The 23,371-nt window shown below is 37.9% G+C and overlaps 1 protein-coding gene across 4 annotated transcripts in view; it reads right to left on the bottom strand.

The window, feature by feature from the left end:
• The window catches only part of TMEM2 (transmembrane protein 2), a 52,126-nt gene that overhangs the window by 3,757 nt on the left and 24,998 nt on the right, over positions 1-23,371 (bottom strand). For all 4 annotated transcript variants that reach the window (XM_017807339.1, XM_017807340.1, XM_017807341.1 and 1 more), the window contains 16 exons: positions 21,714-21,883; positions 19,009-19,218; positions 18,418-18,623; positions 17,740-17,809; positions 14,791-14,919; positions 13,038-13,126; positions 10,746-10,877; positions 10,234-10,269; positions 9,404-9,559; positions 6,594-6,771; positions 5,898-6,113; positions 4,987-5,195; positions 4,136-4,321; positions 2,757-2,976; positions 2,190-2,288; positions 197-345 (listed from right to left, as the gene is read on the bottom strand). In XM_017807339.1, coding sequence (XP_017662828.1) covers positions 197-345; positions 2,190-2,288; positions 2,757-2,976; positions 4,136-4,321; positions 4,987-5,195; positions 5,898-6,113; positions 6,594-6,771; positions 9,404-9,559; positions 10,234-10,269; positions 10,746-10,877; positions 13,038-13,126; positions 14,791-14,919; positions 17,740-17,809; positions 18,418-18,623; positions 19,009-19,218; positions 21,714-21,883 — 2,455 coding nt within the window. The remainder of the gene's footprint in view (positions 1-196; positions 346-2,189; positions 2,289-2,756; positions 2,977-4,135; positions 4,322-4,986; positions 5,196-5,897; positions 6,114-6,593; positions 6,772-9,403; positions 9,560-10,233; positions 10,270-10,745; positions 10,878-13,037; positions 13,127-14,790; positions 14,920-17,739; positions 17,810-18,417; positions 18,624-19,008; positions 19,219-21,713; positions 21,884-23,371) is intronic.

Here is a 23,371-nt window from a genome sequence, read left to right as displayed (position 1 = left end):
AAAATTTGCTTTATTTTCTTAAATAAGGCTAAACTGTCTGTTAACACACTCCTGTGTTTGCCCTTTTCCCTCAACCTAGATATCTCTTTTGCTCACTTTCAGTGCTCCTGTATAGACACCATTATGTTAAATCCTCATCAGAGAACGGAGCTACAGCGTACAGGACATATTGGAAATAAATGGTCATTACGCATACCTTTGTGGAATTCCAGATTTTAAATATCCACCTACATGCTTAATGTCTATTCCAGAAAATAATTTGTTTCCCAACACTGTGCCAGCGCAGGCATCTATTATAACAGTAAGTATACCATTATCCTTGAAGGAAAACATGGTGTCGTTGACCTGAATGGGAGGAAAAACAGAGAGAAAATAACATTTTCTTCCTTTCTTAAAGTTAATATGAATCAAAGAGCAATTCTACTACATTCAGTGTTAATGTTATTCTAGTTTAGACACAGTGGTACACTCATCATCATCCTCATGGCTAGGCTTCGCGAACAAAGATTTGGGAAGAGCTCTGCCCACGTTTGTTACAAGCGTGCTGGTGGCTAATAAGGCCAATATGAGATAGACATGTCCGGTTGCAAAAGGCACAGTAGAAAGACTCCTTAGGAGGTATATTCTGCAAGACAAGATTCTTTCTGCGTTGTCTTTTCTCCTCGAGAGTGATCCTGTGTGCTTTTTCAAAAGCATCAGCACCGTTATAGATGGTGTGTCTCCAGACCTCCCGAATGGAGGCCAGAGTAGACCAGTTATGTTGATCAATGTGGCCAAGGCTGAGATGTTGTTTCAGGGAGTCCTTGAATCTTCTCTTTGGGGCTCCTCTCTTGCAGCAGCCAGTGGCAAGTTCACCATAAAGCAAGATCTTAGGGAGGTAGTAGTCCTTCATCCTGGAGATGTGCCCTGCCCAGTGCAGCTGTGTTCTCAGTAACATGGCCTCTATACTTGTGACAGCTGCTTGTTCTAGAACAGATGTGTTGGTCACATAATCTGACCAGTGAATGTTTAGGATTGTGCGGAGACAGCGTTGATGGAAGCGTTCTAGGAGACGCAGGTGGTGGCGGTAGATGACCCATGATTCAGATCCGTATAGGAGAGCAGACAGCACTGTGGCTCTGGAAACACTGATTTTTGTACTTTCCTTCAGGTGTTTACAGTGCTATACTAATTTCCTTACAAATACTTGTTTTCCCTAACATCTCTTCAATTTTCTCCTCGAGAGGACGCTGCCAGTGAGACTTCTAAAATTACATAGGAGCCTTAAGTCCCTGGCTTCTACAGAGATATTGCATACTTTGGGTGACTTGATACCTGCCTCCATCACTGTTCCTGCTTCAGGAAGATAAAATTCAGATTCTGAACTACCTGGACTTCTGGACAATAGTGCAGTTAACTGTTCCCTTCAACAGCCCAGTCACTAACTAGTGAGTGCTCTTACTGCTCTAGATATGGCAAACACATTCCTGTAGAAGTTTGCAGTTGCTAAGGTTATGCTACTCACATGACATTTGTCTGCCTGGATAATTCAACCAAGCCAACGCACTGACACTGAAGAACGAAAGGCACATGCAGACTAAGCTCTGTGGTGCAAAGGTGTCTGCAAATGCTATTTCAGTTTCATCTGCAAGTCTCCTTCAGCATGCGAATGGAAAAGTCAAATTAAACTACTTTTTATAAAGTACTGCATTCACTAGGCTTATTGGGGCCACACTAGGACAAATACAGAAACCTCTAGAGATTCTTTAGTAATTGTCATTTTGAGGACTTTAGCAAAGCTTAGTGGCTTGCATGACCCATCCCATTAACTTGCTAATCTGTTAGCACAAGGAAAATTTCAACAACATGGATTTAACAAACAGGTTGTTAGGTTGTGTGTTTCATGTATTTCCAAAAAAAACCATGAATGTCTACTCACACAGACTTAAATACGAAACTTCAGATTTTAAACTCTCCCTTATTGGAACATTGTTCTCTCCAGAAGAAAAGGATTCAAATACAAAATGGAGCTTTGAAGCCTCGCTTTCTGAGGTAAAACATCAACTTTTTGACTGTTTGATTTTTAAACAATGAACCATCTTTTCATTCAAGTGAAGAAAACTGAGGTAAACATTATGTAGAGCTATACAACTGTTATAATACAAACTGCTAAAATGATATTTAAGAAGAAAACCATAAAGAATACTTACAGATATAAATGCTTGCTGACCCCTGCTTGATTCTTTTGCATCACATGAACTAATCTGCACAAGGAGGTAGTTTTTGTGAGGATCACTGGTGAATACCATCTAGATATCAAACAAACCAGTTAATTACTGATGTGTCTTCAACATTTTATCATGCCAGTTTACGACAGCCCATGCTCGAAAGCAAAAGAATCCATACGTCAGTGGCATTATTTATGGTACTAGTAATCCAATTTCAAGTTCGTGCTAATAAGCAGAAATCCAAAAATAGAGGAGGAATGTTGGTCATAGATCTTTGCAGCAAACCTTTTCTACATCCTCCATGGAGCACAGACAATACTGAAGTGCAAGGCATCAGATCTACCTATGCTTCTCCTCTGTAGCACTGAGTGAGAGGTGAACAAAAGACAAAAGGAACAAAAACTACGATGGACTTCCCACCTTCTGGCATACAGAGATTAATAGTGTGACCAGTGCAAAGTGGTAAATTCAGTACTCTGTAATGAAAGACTGAAATTTGGACTAAAACTGAGTAGAGAGCATCTACAGTTCACGAAAAGTTTATTTTACCTGAGTTGTGCCACATTTTGTACATGGTACAGTAGTTTTTGCTGGCATCTGCTTTATGATAGTTGGTCCTTGGTAGTACTTTGGGTAAGCTTTTGCCATGCAGTTACTTATCCCTTTTGCTGAATCTTTGGTCACAATCTTGATCCTTTCACATCCCTGAGATGAGCAATAACTGTGACCATCCCTATTATATTTGGCTTGAAGAAATAAAAACAGTAATCTAACAAAAAGAGGAAAAATAATCTAAATTAACCAGTGGAAATAGAGGTATTTATTTTAAACCTTAACAGCTATATTTCATAATTTTCAGAAACACAGAAACTACAGTATTCACTTCTGCACTGCTATCCAAACTTTTTCAAAGTATTTACAGTTTACTAGCGTTAGGAAGTCTCCAATGATATATCTGAATTTTCCAACAATTAAAGGAGACATCAATATGAATGCAGATGCTTTGCAAAGAAGCAAAGTCCTCAAATCAGTGGCTTGCAGGATACAAAAACCAAACTGCAGAGCATAAACATTTTCTTTGATCATAACATCTTTAGAGACATGCGGCAGTAATTGCTTGGATATTCAGCTTCATGTACCAGCACTGGACAATGAAACTGTGCTATTGCAAGTGCCTAGAAATGCAATTTAGGGCGTAGTAGTCAAGTATGTTCATGGTACACAGAGACTGGCAGTTCTTCTATTACATATTCAAGTTATCACTGCAGGTCTTAAACAAAGAACATAAATGTCTTTTCAAAAACTGCATATGTATTAAACACAAATTAGCAGACAAGAACAAAATAAATGAGAGAACAAATTAAAAGTCTAAGATCGATGTTTGCAAAACACACAAGTGATGTACGTAGGACTGCATTTATTGAAAGCTGATCATATCTTAAACCTCTCAGAAGGATCTCAGTGGCCACTGTCAGAAGTACTTTTGAAAGAGAGACTAGGTTTTTTATGTTCTTTTGAGACAGCTGAAAACAGATTAGGATTTTCAGAAATATAGTTTTTAAATCTTCTTGGAAGAGAAAGCTTCTTGGAAATTTCTAGAATGTTCAATTTAACAAGAAGGCACTAATCTTTGAGATTAAGAAATTAGCTCCTGAAAGGCATTGCTCTGCAGCACATTTTCCCCAGACACGGGGTAGGAAATATCACTGGCAACTGCAGTTCTCTTGAAAAGTATTTCAATGACAACAACTGCACTTTGGAGATGTAAAGACATATAAAGAGAAATATTCTTTCAAAGAGGCTTTAGGCTCCATCACTACAGCTTTCCTCTTACGCAGGTGTCTCGATCAGTTGCTTTTAACACTATCAAACTGGACATTTTAAGGTTAAACAACATCTTCTAGTAGGGTCAAGTTGCAAGGAGTTACCCAGTACTGTTGTCAAAGTAAAACTTCTTGTCTGATCGATTCTTTTCAAGCTCCGTAATCGAAGAGACAGGCACGTAGCGCTCTACTTTGCTTGACAGAGCAGACGACCGCCTCTGAAAGGTTTCCAAAACTATAACAAAATCTGCATTTGGTTGGTAACAAAGACCAACACGAATCCAGTCATTCCTAAAAACAAAGTAAAACGTATGAATCATTGTAGAACAGTTTAGATGTCAAAACACAGCAAACAGACCGTTTCAAAAACAAGCAACAGGAAAACAAAAGTTCCCAAACCCTCAACCAGAAGATCTTTCTCCCCCTCTCTACTTTAAGTCTTCACCATCCCTGGAGGTTTTAAGGATGAGACTGGATGTGGCACTTAGTGCCATGGTCTAGTAACCGCAGTGGTAGTGGATCAAAGGTTGCATCTGATGATCTCAGAGGTCTTTTCCAACCTGGCTGATTCTATGACTCTTTCCCTCTATGCACAGTCTTTCATTAAACGTTACAGTAATTCTGATTCTCTCAGAACCTTTTTTTTATACTTCATAGACATTTAGTAAGTTTATCTGACAACAACATCAAGTATGATAAACTATTCAACCCCAATTCTGCTCAATTTCACTATTTGTACATTTTCTTCTCTAAAGGTTTTTTCTTAAAGACAGCGTACTGGACAAATATTTAACTTCAGGTGGAGGTCTACTGCTTATTCTCTTGCTTTCCATACTTTAGTATTTGTAATTAAGAAAAAAACCCTAACCTCAGCTTCAGTCTTCTTCATGGTTGCAAACTCTCACACACATTAAATGTGCCTTTTTGATCACAGACATGAAAAGAAGTAAACATACTTGTTGAAGTTAATGAGATATAGATAGGTGACGTTTGGAGCTTTTCCATTCCAATGTATTGTGTAGCCCTTCTGGAGCATCACTACTGGCTGATATTGCTGAAAGGCAGCTCTCTGATTAATACCTCGAAGAACCATGGGATTGGCTGGGTACTCATCTCGGATGATAGTCATGGAAAGATTCTGTCCATTCCAGGTTTGGACATAAACCTGTATGATATTAAAGAGGATGAAAAGAAAGTGGAAGATTTGGACAGTGTGCAAAAGGGAATGAAATAGCAAAGCACAGTCAGTACATTATTGACCAAAACGCTACAGCTTGATACTCTGAGTTATGTAATACACAAATATCTCCTGAATAAAAGTACTATTTGAAAAACTATTGTAGATTTTGTCCATTTTACAGACAAAAAAGGGGAGGAAGGAGAAAAAAATAAAAAAAAAAGAACCAGCTACGATACTTGACCACACGGACCAGGAACCAGAATGGGAATCAAACCTGTGAGAGCTGTATTCAGAAGATGGTATTTAACATCTCCAGAAAACAAATCAACCAAATAAACCCCTAAAATCCACTCTGTGAAAAAAAAGCAGACAGAACCCGAGTGGAAGACAACAGCTCCAATGCAAAAATATTTTAGCCTATAGGGCTGCAACATATAACTCTAGGCAAGCATCCACATTTACTTTTACCTTGCAGCGTCTAATAACATACTCCCAGTCCGCATGCTGAAGGGAACATGACACAAGACACAGTTGGCCCAAAAGTGTAATATACATAAAAGAACTTCAAAAAGTAAAAAAAAAATTGAAATCTAAAGCTATGGAATTTTGTATTTCTTGTACTACCTGTGACCCCACAAGTAGTTCGTGTTGTAGATTTGCCCCAAACAGAAAGCCAAGAGTACTAGCCTGTGCATAGTTCCCACTGCAAACTACTCCATTCCATTTTGTAATATTAATGCATTTGGGGTGTTGAATCAAGTAATTATCCATTCTGCCCACATAGGTATCCTTGTAGTCAGTCACTGAACCATCTAGATCATGAAATATTGAGTTCTTGTCACCATCCAGATCTCCTTCTTCAAACCAGGGACCAGGCTTTCCAAAGAAGGCTTTCAAAGAAACCTGACAACAACAATTAAAATTTTAATTTTTTTTCCTCAGGTGAAGCACAGACTAACACTTGCAAATCTGCAGAAACATAGAACTTTGACGGTTTATTAAAAGCCTTATGGCAAAGACAGTGGAATCTTGCAAACCAGACACACTGTTTTTTAGTAATGGGCTCAGGTCAGTTCTTGCTTCTGAACAGTGTTAATATTTGCAACTGAAAATTCATTACTAAGGATATACCTAATCTTACAAAATCTTACCAAAACCTCCCTTTCAGCTTTATCAGAAAGTCATGAATCATTTATTATAATGTATCCTTCCTCTGTTTGTGTTGGGTTTTTTTTTGCTCAGGAGACAAAGGATACACCTTGGGTGACTGCCAACCAAGAGAGAAACTCTAGAGTTTCTAGAGGACCTAGGGCCCTTTGTCTGCTTATTTTAAATAGAAGAAAACTATTTACAATACTAAAGGAAAATCTGTGATAAACTTACGTTTGGATCAAACTTCACAAGAGAAATATTATTTTTTGGTGTCATCTGCCATGGATTTTTCATCAAGAACCCAACTGCACTGGTAAATCTGTCTGGAGTTGGCACAAAGTTTTTGAACGTGCACTTAGTAAGGTGAATAGGTCCATCATAAATTTGAAAGCCTCTGATTGGAAATGTCCTGTAGATGCAAGCAAATATTTATACCATCCTGTAACAAAAACCATGATATGCCTGAATCTGTGNACATTTCCTCTCAGAGGAATCAGGAAAGCACATTAAGAGAATGACTCACAAGACAGATCTCAGTAAAGGAAATATGGTTTCTGCACTTCTCTAATGAACCAAAAAATCTCCCACTCTTAAATTTTCCTGTTAGAAGAGCTATCACTGCCCACTGGCAATTGTGCCCCTTTTCCAATATGAAAAATACAGCAGGAAAATAATACCAGCTGCTCTTTGACCGATCATGGCAACTGGAAGAAGGGACTGTAGATTGCAGGAAAGGAAATGTCACTTCTAACTTGAAGGAACATGCAGAGAATGGCAGACTGGTAAGCCTCAGCTTGATCCCCAGGAAGATGTTGGAGCAGCTAATCCTGGAAACTATTTTCAGTCATCAGAAGTAATCAGCATGGATTCACCAAGGAGAAGTCATGTCTGATCAACTTGAAAATTGGTACTGGCCTGGTAGCTGGGGGTAGAGCAGTGGACAAGGTTTACCAAAACTGCAGTAAGACTTTTGACATTATCAAAGATCCTATAAGATCCTCATGAAGTACAGGCTGTACGAGAGGACAGTTAGATGGACTGAAAACCAGCTGAATGGTTGGCACAAAGTCTACTTGGAGGCGTACTGGTGGTGTAAACCCAGAGGTTAGTACTGAATCCAGTCTTGTTCAGCATCTTCATTAGTGATCTGCATGATTAGTCTAAGTATAGTCTCATCAAGTTTGCAGAGGGCACAAAGCTGAGGGAAGCAGCTGATACACCAGAGGGTTGTGTCGCTATCCAGATAGACCCTGACAGGTGAAGAAACGGGCAGATGGGAACCTCATGAAGTCAATAACAGGGAAGTGTAAAGTCCTGCACCTTTGAAGTAACACCTTTTGTGCCAATGAAAACCAAGTTGACCATAAGTCAAACAACGTACCCTTGCCACAAAGAGGCAAAAGGTATCCTGGGCTGCACTGGATTACCAACAAACTGGGGGTAGTAATCCTTCCCATCTGTTCAGCACTGGTGAAGCAACACCTAAATTTTCCCAGTACAAAACAGATACGGAGATACTGGAGAGTCCAACAAAGGACCATAAAGATGAGAAGTCCCTAGAGTATATCTCCCATAGGAGGAAACACTGGGAGACCTCACACTGTTCAGCCTGGAGCAGAGAAAGCTTAGGCAGGGATCTTAAGGTATAATATCATCTGAAGGGAGAGTGCAAAGAAGATGGAGCCAGGCTTCTCACTGTGACAGGACCAAAGGCAATGGGCATAAGATGAGAAAAAGGAGGTTCTTCCTAAACACCAGGAGAAACTTTCTCACTGTGAGTTTGACTGAGCACAGGCAGAAGTTGCCCAGGGAAGTTGTGGAGAATCTATCCTTGGGATGGCTTAAAGCCACCTGAACATGGCCCTGGAACACCAACTCTAGGTGACACTTCTTGAGCAAGGGAGTTGGACAAGACGACCTCCAGATGTCCCTTCCAACCTCAAATGTTCTGTGATTCCCCTCAACTAGACTGAATGCCTCATCTATTACTGTCACATTAACTTCTTTCTTTTAAATGGCCAAGCAGCAAAAAAACAGGGTGGCCTAAACTTAACTCGCCCTTCGTCCTGGTTTTGACCAAGAACATGAAGGGGTGGAGCCTGGAGCTCTCTGGGCATGGCCAAGATACTGTACTATTCAATACCATCTTTCATCATGGCTGGGGAACAAGGGAAAGGGACTCTCCCTTGCTACCCTTTTTCCAGGGAACAAGGGGCAAACAGAGCAGTGGCATAATGGTGCGGGTGGCATAACACTGGTCCCCACCAGAGAGTTTGTCCACTATTGTTTTTCATTGTCTTGGGCTTGAGGGAAAGACATAGCCATGGATGGTCTGTCAGCAGGTTTGTTCTTTGTCTTGGGAGCTGCATGGCATGGGTCAGGTCAGTCAGTGAGCACTTTTTTTTTCTGCATAGAAATCACCCTCTTCTTGTATACTTTTGTTATTAATATTGCTGCTGTTCCTGTTCTTTTTCTTATCTCATTTCTGTTTCCAGTAAATTGTTCTTATCTCAGTTCAGGATCTCTCCCTTTTGTCTCTCTCACCTTTGGGGGTGAGAGTGTGGGAGCAGCCTCATGGGACGTCATTTCCAGCTGGACTTAAACCTCAACAGTCTTCTTTTCTATTCTAAGCACTCGACCCTACATTAAACAAGCCTCAGAGCAGGTCAATGAGAAAAAAAAAGAAAAGGATCATAGTCATAGACTGTGATTTGTCAGATTGCAGTCTCTAGCCCCAAACTGACCTTTGAAATTCTTTTACCTGAAAGCTTTTTTCCTTCTCTCTTCCAGACCCAAATGTTTTTTAAGACAAAGATTTCATTTAAGTACCATAACTTAACTGGCTACAAAAAAGTGACCTGAAGTAGCATCAGATGAAACTTCCTCAGCAAAAAGGTGAGTGACACAGTAGCACACAAAGCATTATAAAGAAAACGAAACCATCACCTTCAATGGAGTCTTTATCTCTCACAGCTCAACCAAAAAGTGTGCAGAGAGAATGTTTCTTGTATTTCTACTTCCTTCACTCATGACATACTCACCGATTTCTAGGCAGAGTGCGTGTCTTGTTGTCTATTCCTCCAGTTCCTGCATATTTATTTTGGCCACCTTGAAACCCATAATTCTTGCTCTCACCTATGAACAGTGACTCTGATACCTCCTGGCTGGCACCTTCATCATTCGGGAAGCTCCCATCACTATCAAGGCAACATCAGAGGTCAGTCTTTAGCCAAGACTCTCCAGCAGATGAATGCACCAAGGGACAGTCCTACTTTTACTTCAGTAACAGTCCTCCTAGACTTAATTATTAAATCTGTGTATTATAAATGAATCATAATAGAGCTCACTCTCTGAAATGTTCAGCAGAGAGCTGAACATTAAAAATTCTAACTCCCTTCCTAATGCAGCACTCTTCCTTTGGCAATCCTAGAACCAGTTTGTCATAACCTAAATGGCAGCAATTTTGGTTTAATACCTAAGTAAGTTACTTGGGTTTTTTTCATTAGAAAGAGACTCTACGCCCTCTAAATGGTCATCCCCTTTCTTTCCATTATTCACTTTCAATTGTTCAGAAGGTAAATAAAAAAACTGCCTAAAGGAATCATACAAAACCAAGAATACCTGGATAAACATAGCCCTTCTGGTGAAGAGGCAGCCAACTCTGGTGTAAACCAAGTACAGGTTAAATTAAAGTGCAAGCTTTGGTAGCTATGTCAGTTTACAGCCTCTGTAACTTCATCTGTACCAATGGAAATAGAACCAGGCTCAGAAATGAAACTACAGCCTTATGAAAGTATACCTATTAATTTTAATAAATATGTGTAGATTTTCTAAGGTTCTGTGCAAGAAAATACAGAAACAAAGTACTCACCTAGCAAACGTCAAACCTATTCCATTGTCAGCAAACCTAAAAGACAGTTCAAAACATCAGGGTTTATTTCTGGATTACCCTGCAACAGGTTACCATAACAGGATATCCTGCTATGGACTGAAAAAAAGCCTGAATTTTTCTCTTAGTGGAACTTAGAACAACCACACACCTAACTCTTCCAAAAATGCTGTTGTTAAAAGCTAATCAAATAATTTGCTACACATTTTAAGCAGGACATGAGACCTTCAGGGAAATCATAAATACCTCAGTCTAAATTCATGGTCTCTACAGCTTTTAGAGTTCTTTTTATTACAAGGTTTCTTTTTTTTGCTGCTTAAGGCAGGTTCTCATCTAATCACATATAAACTTGTATATTTCAAATATGGTGTGAAAGTTGGTCATGGTATCGAGAAGTTCCTCAAGTTAACCAGCAACCCTCCTAACAACCCTGTTGTAATGTAATTTACATAAGCTCTGTAACATCATGCAGCCGTTTGCTTCCAAATACCTACCCTGAGTTTTGAATGAGGATATCCCCTCCTCTGACCCAGGCCCCATGATCATTGTTTTTGAAAGAGATTAAACTGTCAATCAGGGCAGCAACTCGAGGCTTTTCAGGGTCTGCATCTTGATGAGGTCGAAACCTGGGAGAGATGAAAATCCAGACATTCAGCAGAAGAAAACTGTTTGTTTCACGTGTCATATATGTTGGGACAAGGTCATCATCATGGCTAGGCTTCGCGAACGAAGATTTGGGAAGGCTCTATCCAGGCACGCTGGTGGCTTATGAGGCCAATACGTGACAGACATATCCGATTGCAAAAGGCACAGCAGAAAGACTCCTTAGATGGTGTATTCTGCAATACACGGTTCTTTCTGCGTTGCCTTTTTTCCTCAAGAGTGATCCTGCGTGTGTTCTCGAAGGAGACAGCTGCGTTATAGATGGTGTGTCTCCAGGCCTCCCGATTTGAGGCCAGAGTAGACCAGTTACGGACAAGGTAAGCCTTAAAGATAAACACTCATGCTCATCTGATGGGCAAAGTCCACTCTACTTTCCATTTGGAATGAGAGAAGTCAAATTCAGGTGCATCTCTAGCTCCGTTATTATTAGAAAAACGTTTCTGGGTATAATGAAGCAGGAATATAAAATTTCTCTTTTCCAGTAACTCTCACAGGCTTCTGCTCGGTCTCTCTGAGTTTCTTTAGCTGCATCTCATCTCCCTTTATCCCCTTTTTCTTTTTGCCCTCCCCACCTGTACTGCAGCATTAATGTAAAAGTTTGATGAAGGGAATTAAAGCTTCTTGGAAGGACTCACAGGGCTGATGTTTACTATGCAAAAACAGGCTGGACATTTGTCTAACTGGTCCTTCGAATCTTTCAAACTTTTCTGACATAAAGGACTATTCCTTCTTTAAGGACTCATGAGATATTTTTCTGTTCCAACCCAGACAGTCTGCATTGCTAACAAGATGGTCTGACACAGTAAATTATGGCTGGAATCTAGTCTAAAGAATAGGAAGAAACAGCCTGATTAAGAACTGATGAAAGTTTCACTTGATTATCACCAAGACCCCAGAGAAAAAGTAATACATTAAAAAAATTTACAAATAGGCTTTTTGAGTGGGTAAAGATATCTACATCCATTACCCCAACCACTTTGTATAATCTGTTTGGGTTTGGATCTGCCCCCTCCCCATTCAAGGGAGGAAGGGGAGAACAGGTAAATGTTTGGTTTTGACAGTCTCAGTCTCCTCAATTAGCATCTAAATCCCTCCAGTTTGGTTCCATGTACAATAAATTACTGGCCTCACGTAGTTACACAGTGCCTCATTACTTCTTTTTTTGCTGTGGAACTTGAACCCCATCTCATGCAGTGAGTTTCTTACATCCTTAACACACTACAGGTTCTCATAGGACATTTTGCCCCTCTCATGTTCCTCTTGACTGCCTGTTACAACTGAGGTAAACTGCAAGGATTACATGGGTTTTCTGTCAAAACATGGAACTGGCAGGTTCATTTCCAAACCATGAAATTTTGAGTATCACCAAAATTAGGAACTTTCCTCTCTGCATCTGCATCTGTCACTTAACTGTCCTTGTCTTAAACACAGGCCAATTGAACCAATATGAACCATATTTTCAGTCCTAATGCTTAGTTGTCACAATAAAGTGTTGACAAGATACAGTTACCCAATACTGTCATTTAATCACCATCCCAGGCTATTTTATTTGAAGTTCAGGACAAGATTAACCAGGTACAAACTGAAACTTTCCAAGACTCTCCATTGCTTTCTTTCACTTTGTAAACCACAGAAAATTTGGTTGACTGTACCATCTCTGCAAACAGCCTTTAGTAAAACTGCACCACTGAGCTATGACCTCGAAGTCCAGAACGTACGGCAGAAAGCATTCAGCAGTAGGAAAGGCAAGTGGATGTACTACAGAAGCCTTTTCCTAACAGTTAGTTAAAACTGAGTCATAAATCAGATGATCAGATTTGAAAGGAAACCTTTCCTTTTAGCAGCAATTCCAGAAAACATTTTAAGCGTGACAGTAGAGCATGTTTAAAACAATGTCCTCCATGAGCAAGAATTGTGAAGAAACAGCCAAATCCTTTAAGATACTCCATCCCTGTTCTTCCCGAAACATGAACAAATGTGGGAAAAGAAAATATATAAATTTATTGTTTTGTTATAATTTATAAATTATTGTATTGTTTTACAAGTGTTTTTCCTCATGTGAATGTAAGAGCAGCCTCAAAACTTAACCGTTTTTCATTCATTTAAAAGAAAATATCCTTTACCTTGCATTGTTGTCCAAACAAAGATATTCTCTGGGATCATCAGCACTAGCATTAGTTGTTTTAACACCCTTATCAATGAACAAACCAGCCTGAAACAAGCAAGGAAAGAAAATTCATACTATCCAAAATTAAAGATAGAGAAACAATGAATTTATAAAATTTAAACACTGCATTCCATACACAAATCAGAAACTCCTATATCTTTCAGTTTGTCTTTAACAGGCATATTGTCTACGGGAAAACTAGCTAAATAATATAATAAACCAGTCCGTGCTAATTTGGGAAGAGGAAACGAACTATCTGGCATTGAAAAAAAAAGAAAAGTAATGGAAGATCACTAAAATTCACTTTGTATTTCTTTCACGACATCTATTTGAGGTTTTACATTTATTTCCAGATGGTATTCTGGAAAATCTGGAATCCAATCTTATGGTGAATTCAAATTCACCATTCAAATTCAAATCTCATAAACTGAAAGAAAAAAATAAAACTAAACAAAAGAAAAACCACAAACCACTGTGAAAAATCCTTTGTATTTCACTTTAAAATTAAACTACCCTCACCACTAAAGGCTCTGTTTGTCTACGCAATCATCAGGTTGGAAATTTATAATCCAGTATGATATAATTTACTTGAGAAAATAAAAGGAGGAAGCATTTGTGTTCTTTAACCTGAATTCCATAAAAATACCTGCAACTACTTTCACCTCTGATCCAAATTATGCTAACAAATAAGTCTCATGCACAAGTACATTCTCAAACCTGTTAGTGGGATTTTCTCTTCTAACATGGAATTTTAGTCCACAAACTGTGTTTAAAGACGATACCGGGTATATAGCTGAAACATTTTTCCTTCCTACTGCACTTTGTATCCAGTATGTTTTCATTCCAATCTGAACAAAATGCCCTACAGTATCAAAGAGGTCATTAACACAACCTCCATAAAACATTGCATCATTTCTTGGTATCCCAGACAACTAATTGTCAAGCAAAATCAGTTTACCTGGCAAAAAAAGGCAAGAGTGATTCTATAAGTTTTCAGTGGCTAAACTATGAGAATGTCTATAAGGCAATTTCAAACATCAATAAGGATTTAGAGTCTAGGCGGCTTTGTAAATGTCATTATATTTATACACCCCCACACAGAGAGCAGGTAGATTTCAAATGAAATACTTTAAGTTAAAATGTGGAAAAAGTATGAAAGTCGCGAATAAAACAATCATCAACGCCTCTGTCTAGGCTGAGAACCTGTAAGAAAAAACTGTTGCAAGTAACTGGGCTCCTGAAGGTAACACTGAAGCTTAATTTTTAGCCAGAGACTGTGCCACCATGTGCAAACACTTGAGTTACCCTACATTACAGATTCAGGAAAACAAGTCACAGCTACTCCAGGAAGCTATTAGATGAATTACAACTATAATGAACTTTGATTCTTCAAGGGTCAGCTTTCTTCAGAACAAAAAACAAAGCTACAAAGAGTAGCACCTGAAGCGCCACTTCTGAGAAAAAGTCCTTTATTAGAAGTATTAATTGGTTTTAGTTGTTTATGCCTTATGAGGATACGAAACACAACGAATACTTGAAACGTGTCAAGAAAATATATGCATACTGATTATAAACCATTCTACAATACAGTTCAAACACAGCACAAATCTATCATCTAACCAGCTCAAAATGTAAACAGACAAGTCCTAATATACAATATTTGCAAATAAAGAACTTCACTCTTTTTTTTTAATGAGATAATACATTACCTTAAAATTAGAATGAACCCTGTTGTTATAGAAGATTCCTAGGGGTGTAAGCTCTGATTTGGTTTCAATGGCTAAACTATGAGAATCTCCTGTAGCAACCCTGTGGAACAAATACCATATTCCAGCATCCTGCAAGTAAGGAGAGAATAACACTACTTATAAGTGATTCTGATACTACTATTGGTTCTGATACATCTATTCACAAAGTAAGTGTATGCAAAGCTGAACTTGGACATTTTAAGTAAAGAAGCAAGTAACAGCATAGTCCAAATCAACACTGCCCAATAGAATATATTTTTTAAATAAAGTTTCCAAACAAGTTCCCAGTGAGAAAGCAGGATTCTGCAAATTAGTCTATATTCTAGTGAACAATATGCGCTAAAAAGTGTTTTGCTTCTGACTGAAATCATATAACACCACACATTTAAGATCTTCTAATACTTAAGGAAGAAAAAGTGTCCAGGCTAATGTAAGTAAGTTTTGCATTTCAGTTACATGTCACCCCACACACTTGATTTTCCTTTTTTTAGTAATAAGTCATACTATTCACAATAAAATACTCAAAACCATTCCTTCTCTCCTTACTGTTACAGTCTGACTAAAGGCGGTTCATCTCTGCTCACATCAGAATTTAAATGGCACAGCCAAAAAAATCCACAAGATCTTTCAGAGAAACGGAAAAAAAGCATATCAAGAAGTCTGGCCAGTTCAGAGTAGTGTACCAATAACATGCAGTAACAATTTCAGTATCTGTTCATTTTCTCTACTTCTTCAACATCCCTGCTCTTAAGGAAGCTGGATTTATCTATTAAATAAGACCCACAAAATTTTCCCCTTTCAAGCACATCTCTGTTCACAAGAGGTGGCACCATGACAACACCTGCATAGCAGATGTTTTTCCTACAAAAAGGAAAAATTTTGCCTGACCATACACTCCATGCCCTTACAACATTAAAAAAAAAATAAAATCACATAAAGCACATTAAAGGGTTAAACAGTAGCTAAAGAAACACTGCATACTGAATGTTCCATCTTATAAAAAACAGTCATCATCCTTTTCAAGAAACATGGATTAAGCCAATTCACCCTGGCTTAAGAGATTTCAAATGTACCACTCTGGGAATATGCTCATTTTTCATTACCTGGAAATTCTGCTTCACAACATTCCCCATCCACTATGATGACACACTTTAACATTTTTAGTGACTAACCATTACAAAGCAAATGTGGATGTTCCATTAATAAAAAATACCAAAATCTTCCTTCCTATATAATTAAATACAGCTCCATGTTTGGCAGTAAATTTTATCCAAAACACATCCTGATGCTTGAAAAATTGTAAAATAAACTTAAAAGCTTCTTAAGCACTTGAAAGCACTCAGAAATATGAAAAGGTTTTTTTTCCCTCCTCTCTNCATACACAGCCAAAACAAAAGAAACATCTACTGCCAATACACCCTTACAATGGGCTTCATTGTATAATGAAGGAGCTGGGGGGAGGAATAGAATTATTTGCTTGTGAATGGCTATAGTTTATATTAGCAAAGGCTCTACAGTGTAGAGTTTGTATGAACACAGTTGAAACATTCTATTTCTGAAACTTATTAAGCTGTAGTCCCTTTATACCAATGCATTTACATTGGTGCAAGGGAGGTATATCAGGGTGGCAAAACTTTGTAACATACAGAAATGGTTGCTCTGATCAGGCACATTCTGGTAAGAAAAGGAAATAACATCTACTGGGATGCTCTATGGAGGCAGAAACAGACCTTACAGGACTTAAGCACCAGATCAAGGAAGCTGTTGTCTTTAACTTAGCCTGCAACACTAAAACTAGCCTATATGAAGCAGGCAAAATGGTAAGATACAGTGTTGGGAGGAAAAGAAGCTATTTAATTTGGTAGGTGAGTCTAAATCCTTCCTAGTGGTAGACAGTTAAATAGAAAAGTTTGTAAAAAAAAAGACACAATCAAACAAAAACACCAGCCCCAAACTCAAACACCCCCCGCAAAAAAACAAACAAAAAAAACCCCAACAAAAAACCCCCCAAAAACCCCCAACCAACAAAAAACAGACCACACAAAAACAAGAACAAAATTTTCTGATTTTTTTTTATACCTTAGATATTTCAACTCAGTTAAATATTTTGGATCTGATTCTATTTATTAATAACAGTTTATTATGTTATCTGTACCTAAAAATACACACACTCATATTCTTCCAGCACTGGAGCCTTTGCAACAACAACCAACAACGTTTCCTGTTTTCCATCCCACTGATCTCTTTAAAAAAATCCACTCAAAACCATACACATCTCAGACTCTCCTCCAATGCAGAAGTAGAAAAGACTCCAGCCCCCCTCCTCCACAACCTGCACAATATAGTTCAGCTTTACTTTGCAAGTAGCTGTAACAAGATATCTGCACTAATATAAGGTTAACGACAAGCAAACCCATATCAGCAGTCACTGACTGGAAACAAATGAGTAAACATTGACAGGAAAAAGTAGTTTAGCTTTTTCTTACACAACGAACACCCTTTCGCAGTCATTTTTCATTCCCATGACTACAGCTATAAAGACAGATCTTGCAGAGGTGTCACTAAACTCATGACAACCTACAGAAAATACAGAAGCCTTAACTGAAATGTGCTAGTTCTGTGAAAATAAAAGAATTTCTACATATACACATCAACACTATAGTCAGGTCTATTAACTACAAAGAGGAAGAGATCTCCTCTCTTGTGGCCAGAACAAAGATTTCTGGCATCTCTCGACTGCACATCTAGACACAGCCTGCACCTTCAATGTCAATACACTGCCAAACATAATAAGAACATATTTATACATAAAAAGAAAAATATATGCACTTCTGGCAGTGTAAATGTTACAGATTTTACAAATGCCAGTGACATGAGTAGTTTGTGATGAATTACATCATTATGCCTCACCTGTGAGCCTGCTGCTGCATTATTTATAAGATGATTGTTGGGGTGAGAAATCCAGAATGTCGAAACTGCCCTGAAATATTATTCAGAAACAGGTTACTGTTCTGAAATATTATTCAGAAACAGAAAAGCTCTAGCTCCAATAAAAATTCCCCCTTGCTAACAAGCACACCAGAAAAAGCTAAACTGGTGAAGTCACTGCTTCACATATGTAATAAAAATCACAAAACCTCCCACATTTAGAAGACAAAAATGCCTTTTTTTTTTAGTTCAATGCCCAATATTGTATTTAATGTTGTGCAAATATCCCATGCGATGATAAACTATTTTAAGAAGCTTTCACAAGAAATAAGTATCACTTATGTCTCCAGTGGTGAGAACTTGAGAATATGCATACATTTACACAGAATAAAGATGTTCAATAGGCTTTTAAGGCCACTAGTATAACAAGGAACAACAGTCTTCCTATAAAACAACTTATTGTTTTATCTTTAATAGAAGACTAAATGTTACTTTTTATTCTTATTTTTTAAACACCAGTACTATGTCAACTATATTTAAGGTGTCTGCATTCACTAAATTATAGATAAAAGTGTTCCCATCTGTATTTTTTCAAGAGATCATCAGCAGTTTAACTGCTGTAGCTGGCTTGGTTTTAGTTTTTCACCATGACATACTCACATACAGTCTGTGGCTGGCACTGGGACATAGTTTCCATACACTTTATCCCTAATACCAATACACATGCTGCTGTTTCTGTCTGTAGGTAGAATAGTGCCTGGTTTTGTGACTAGCCCAAGATTGTGGAACAAAGTATTCCTCTGCTCAATGCCATCTTCTATGAAGAAACAGTGACCTAGTGTGTCGTAGCCAATGGTGTCCTTTATCTGCAGAAATACAAGTTCATTATGTCAGTAGTAATAGCATTTACTGAGATTTATTTGACAAATACCATATAGTTATACAATCTTGGCACAGCTGCAGAGTGAAGCTTCAGTATCAGCAGTTCAGATGAGTCAAACACTCAGTTTTATTTATCCCTTACAAACACACTATTATGTCTGGAGAGCTTAGCTGTCTGGAAGAATCCAAAAAAACAGAATGGTGAGAGCTGTTAAAAATAAATTACTGTTTGCAATTGTTCATTTATTCACTGAAATAAGAAAAACATCACTGAGCACTAAAATTGCAAAAGGGATGGGACTAGTTTGGGGTCTAAACGCTCTTCACCATTTATTCCCACACAGTATGTTTTACTCTCCTTGCACCTACCAGCAAGCCATTAGTTGCATGAATAGTCACACATCTGGAAAAACAGTGATGAATGGAAAGACCTTCCAAATAAGTTTTAACACTATAACCTCCTTTTTCATCCACATCTCCACAAAGGTGAAAATGAACAGGGTAACTTCCAATTTGCTGCTGGCCCATTTGCTTCAATTCCACGTAGGAGAGATGAACAGATGTAAAATTCTTCAAAATCTAAAAATATGAAGTCCAGAGTGAATAACCAATTATTTGCTTCTAAACCAATGGAAATTTTAAGTTAATACATCACCTACACCAGAGGTACAGAAGTTAGATGTACACGGTTGCCACAGGACAACACAGTAAGTTAGAACAATCATTACTGTCTAGCTCTACAGAATGCCTTACAAAACAGTATCCTTCATAAATAAGTTGAAAAGTTTAACTTCCACGTGGCTAAACCAGAGGAATTTTCACCAGACATGTTGCCACACTTTACTGTTTGGTCTTTATCAGGTGGCACATTACATATCCTTTACATGTACTGTCCAAACAGAGAAGTCACTCACATCAGAACCTGTCTGTACTGAAGCTGCACCAGTGTAGTCCACCTAGCACAGGCTTAGCTGAATAAAAACCAGCTATGCAGAATAATAGATTCAAAGGAACCTGATGAGATTCCTAGTCCAATTGGAAGCTCAGCGCTGGGTCAGTTTAAAGACAGTTGCCCTGAGCACATTGCTCAGAGAACACCTCCAGCCACAGAGATATAAATTGGTTCTGCCCTTTCGTTTTCCCAGTATTTAAGCATTATTTGCTTTGCTGAAGCCTGGTCCCATTGCCTCTTGTCCTCTACACCTCCAAGAATTGCTCTGGCTTCTCTGAACCCTCACCAGTGCCTGAAGACAGCAACAAGATCCCTCCTCTCAGCTCCTCCTCACTCATCATCACTTACTGCCACACACCACCATCCCTGGAGACACCCCGGTCCATCTAAATCATCTTTGCAATGGGAATCCAAAACTGGACACAGCACTTCAAAAGGAATTTCTTTATTAAGTAAGGATAAAAAATTGCCTTCACAATCATACAAGTTTACAGTAAAGCTACTGAGTACAAAGTAAATCATGATGGGGTTGTAGCAGTAATGAAGGAAAGAGAAAGTATTTTCTTTCACCTAACCTGCTAAGAAAACATAAACCAAGTGCAACAGCTAAACTGCAAGGAGCTAAGATGACAAAAAAAACAAAAACCAAAAACCAAACCAAAACAGACCCTGCCTTTGGTTTGTAATTTAATTTCATGAACCTACCTGTACTGAGTATTTATCAAAAATTTTCATACGTACTCTTCTCTAGGAAAATCAGTCATATGGACTTTTTTTCCCCTCCTCCACTAAATGAACTCCTAAGGTTTGCATGCCTAAAATACAGACATCCCTGATCTCTGACTCTTTAACATTGAAAAGCACCAAAACTGCAAAGCAATGCCGCTCACTCACTGCCTCTAAGCCTCCTTTATGCTATCGTCCTAGTGACCAGTAGGAAATCCAGGATATCAAGAGCTATTACATTTCTTAGTGTCTAGGATTCCTCTGCTTGGGTATGCAAGATTAGCATAAACTAAAAATGTTTTCAGTGCTAAGTCTAGGTTTAGCAGCAGCCATCTACTACTCTAAACAGTAGATGGCTAAAAAGACAAATGATGTCTGCAAATGGGCCTGCACTCCTCTCCCTGAAGGCTTACCTATTGTTTCCCCCTATATTTTACTAGCAAATATAATGACTCAAAATGTTTGTCTGCTGTATTTACACTTTTGTGGCAATCAAAGTCACACTTTGCAAGATTCGCAGCCTGTCATTATCTTCTTTCATTACAATATCTTAAACATAAAGAAGCGCTTTGAGTCTACCTACTTCCACAAAACTAAAGCTGCCACACAGTAGGGAAAGGGCATATTTTCTTTCTCACTATTATGTCCACCAGCATAAAATTAAAATCTGCATTCAAATATATTAGAAAGAGATTTAAACTGTGATGACCACATAATGAGCCCAAATACATTTGCAATTAAAATATGAGGCTTCAAACTTCTCTAGCATCAGTGAAGCACTGCTGCTCAAACCTTTCATCTAAAAATGTAAGTGAACACAAGTTTAAATTTTACTTTCTATAATACTACTTTCCCTCAGCTTTGTTTATAATACAAGAAATCTGAAGCATTTTCCTTTATATAACCTTAGTACTTTCAAATTTTTAAAAAATTAAATACAAAACCCCACAGTCAAACACAGTTTCTTTTCTCTCCATGCCTCTCTAGTGCCCAGTTTCAGATGAGACAGATATTTAGGATTCAGTGCTTATCACCTGGGGAGGGAGGAAGGAAGTGAAAGGAGGAAAAAGAGATAAGAGGGAGATTAAACTTTATTTTGTAATATAACCGGATGCACATACATGGACATTACTTTAAAGGTTTAACCCCTGCCACACAAAGTTGCAATATTTGCTGAATATTTCTATAACACTTGTGCATTGATATCCCTTCCTCCAATTCTGCATAATTAAGTCTTGAGGAGCAAAATCTACTTTTGGGAAAGCTGAGAACAAAGTCATTTCCACACAAAGGAACTGTATGAATTGATGTTAAGTTTTCAAGTACTTTACAGTTTAACATTCTTTTTTGTCCTCGATGTGCATGACAGAAAGTTACTGTAAAATATTTTTCAAACCTTGATATGTCCACCAAACGTATCATAACTAAAGAACTGACACTCCTTTTCACGGTAGCAGGTATTTTCTGTCTCTCCCTTTATTAAGATATTTCTTGTAAGAACTCCAACTTCTGCTCTCATGTCCACTCCATCAATAACTTCTCCTGCATGAGGAAACTGAGGATTTTCTGTCCAACAAAAGTTTTGAAGGGGGAAAAAAAGAAAAAAGTTGTCATTGATTAAAACCAGAAGCAACTTATATAAATAAGCAAGTTGATCATAGCAACAAAACCCATGCATTCCTCTTACCACACTATTCTCTCTTAGCTTTTCTTATGGCAGATGTATCTCTTATTTTAATAAGAAACTAATCCTAAACGGATATCAACATTTTATTTGCAAATGTGTCTTAATTTCAGTCCAGTAGTTTGTGAACAGGATGGGGAAAAAAAACAAAGAAAAGTTTAAATTAATCCAATGTATTTAGAAAACTTCTAGTGAAACATAGGTGCACACTTGCTTTAAAAGAAAAAAAGATGCTGGCTACTTAACCTGTTTAAAAGACAAATTAAGAACTGAAAATGAGGCCCAAACACCTTTAGAAAATACTGTATTCATCCTCTCCTAAAAGAAAAAAGGATTTGCTTTCCTACTTATATTTCCTCTTTCCTAGATAGTTATTCTGAGTATTCATAAACTAATAACAGGAAAAAGAAGACCCCCTGGTTTAATACTGTTCTTCCAAAAACCAATTAATTTCTTATTTGAACTGAGAAAGCTATCTAGTCCTGCAAACCTTAAAAAATGCTTTTATTGATTGCTGAGTACAGACTGTCACTATCCCTTCAAGGCTTACAGAAGGATAAAAGCCTAAACTACCACAGAAGCAAAACTAAGAGTGATATTAACTCTGGATCTGCTGTTGAGGATTTAAAAAGACAAATGATGTCTGCAAATGGGCCTGCACTCCTCTCCCTGAAGGCTTACCTATTGTTTTCCCCTATATTTGACTAGCAAATATAAATCAAGTGAAGAAAGAGCAAGTAGGGCTCCTACAACACAATACTTTTTAGGTTTCCTACTACAAAGAGGTGAAAATAGCTAAAAGCTTAGCAAAAACTTTAAGTAATAATTTCAAAAAATGGAACATTCTTCAGCATGTCAAGTTTACCATTCCACAGAAAATTCTTTCTTCATAGAACAAATATGTAGGGTGGTTTGGGGATTTTTTTAAACTGTATATGTTACTGCAACAAAGAAAACCCTACTGAGAGTGAAAAAAAAAACCAAATGGGCAAGTTCACTTCCTTAACACCTTCTAAAGACCTATAAACAATTTAGATAGGATTTATTTTCAAAAAGAGACAAGATTTTGTATTTTATACCATATTGTAAATCTTGTGAAAATGGTTTTTTTAAAAACTTTCAAAAGGAGTTGCTTTCTCACACACGATTTCCAGATGAAACAGAATTCGCACATACACTATTCAATCATGACAAAAACCTTCTTGAATTTTGTACTGCAATGTTCAAGTTAAGTTTGCTCCCTAAAACACTCTGCTCAACAAAACACACAACATGATATTTAAGAACAAAGACAAGGAAGTATCGTGTTCAATGGCACTAAGATACCTCCAAAACTTCGTGCAGCCTGGCATTCTCCAATGTATAATAAG

Source organism: Lepidothrix coronata, unplaced genomic scaffold, assembly GCF_001604755.1.
Source record: "Lepidothrix coronata isolate B3197 unplaced genomic scaffold, Lepidothrix_coronata-1.0 Scaffold18, whole genome shotgun sequence".
NCBI classification, from domain to species: Eukaryota; Metazoa; Chordata; class Aves; order Passeriformes; family Pipridae; genus Lepidothrix; species Lepidothrix coronata.
Note: the sequence above shows the minus strand (reverse complement) of the source record. Positions and strands in the feature narration are given on the sequence as shown.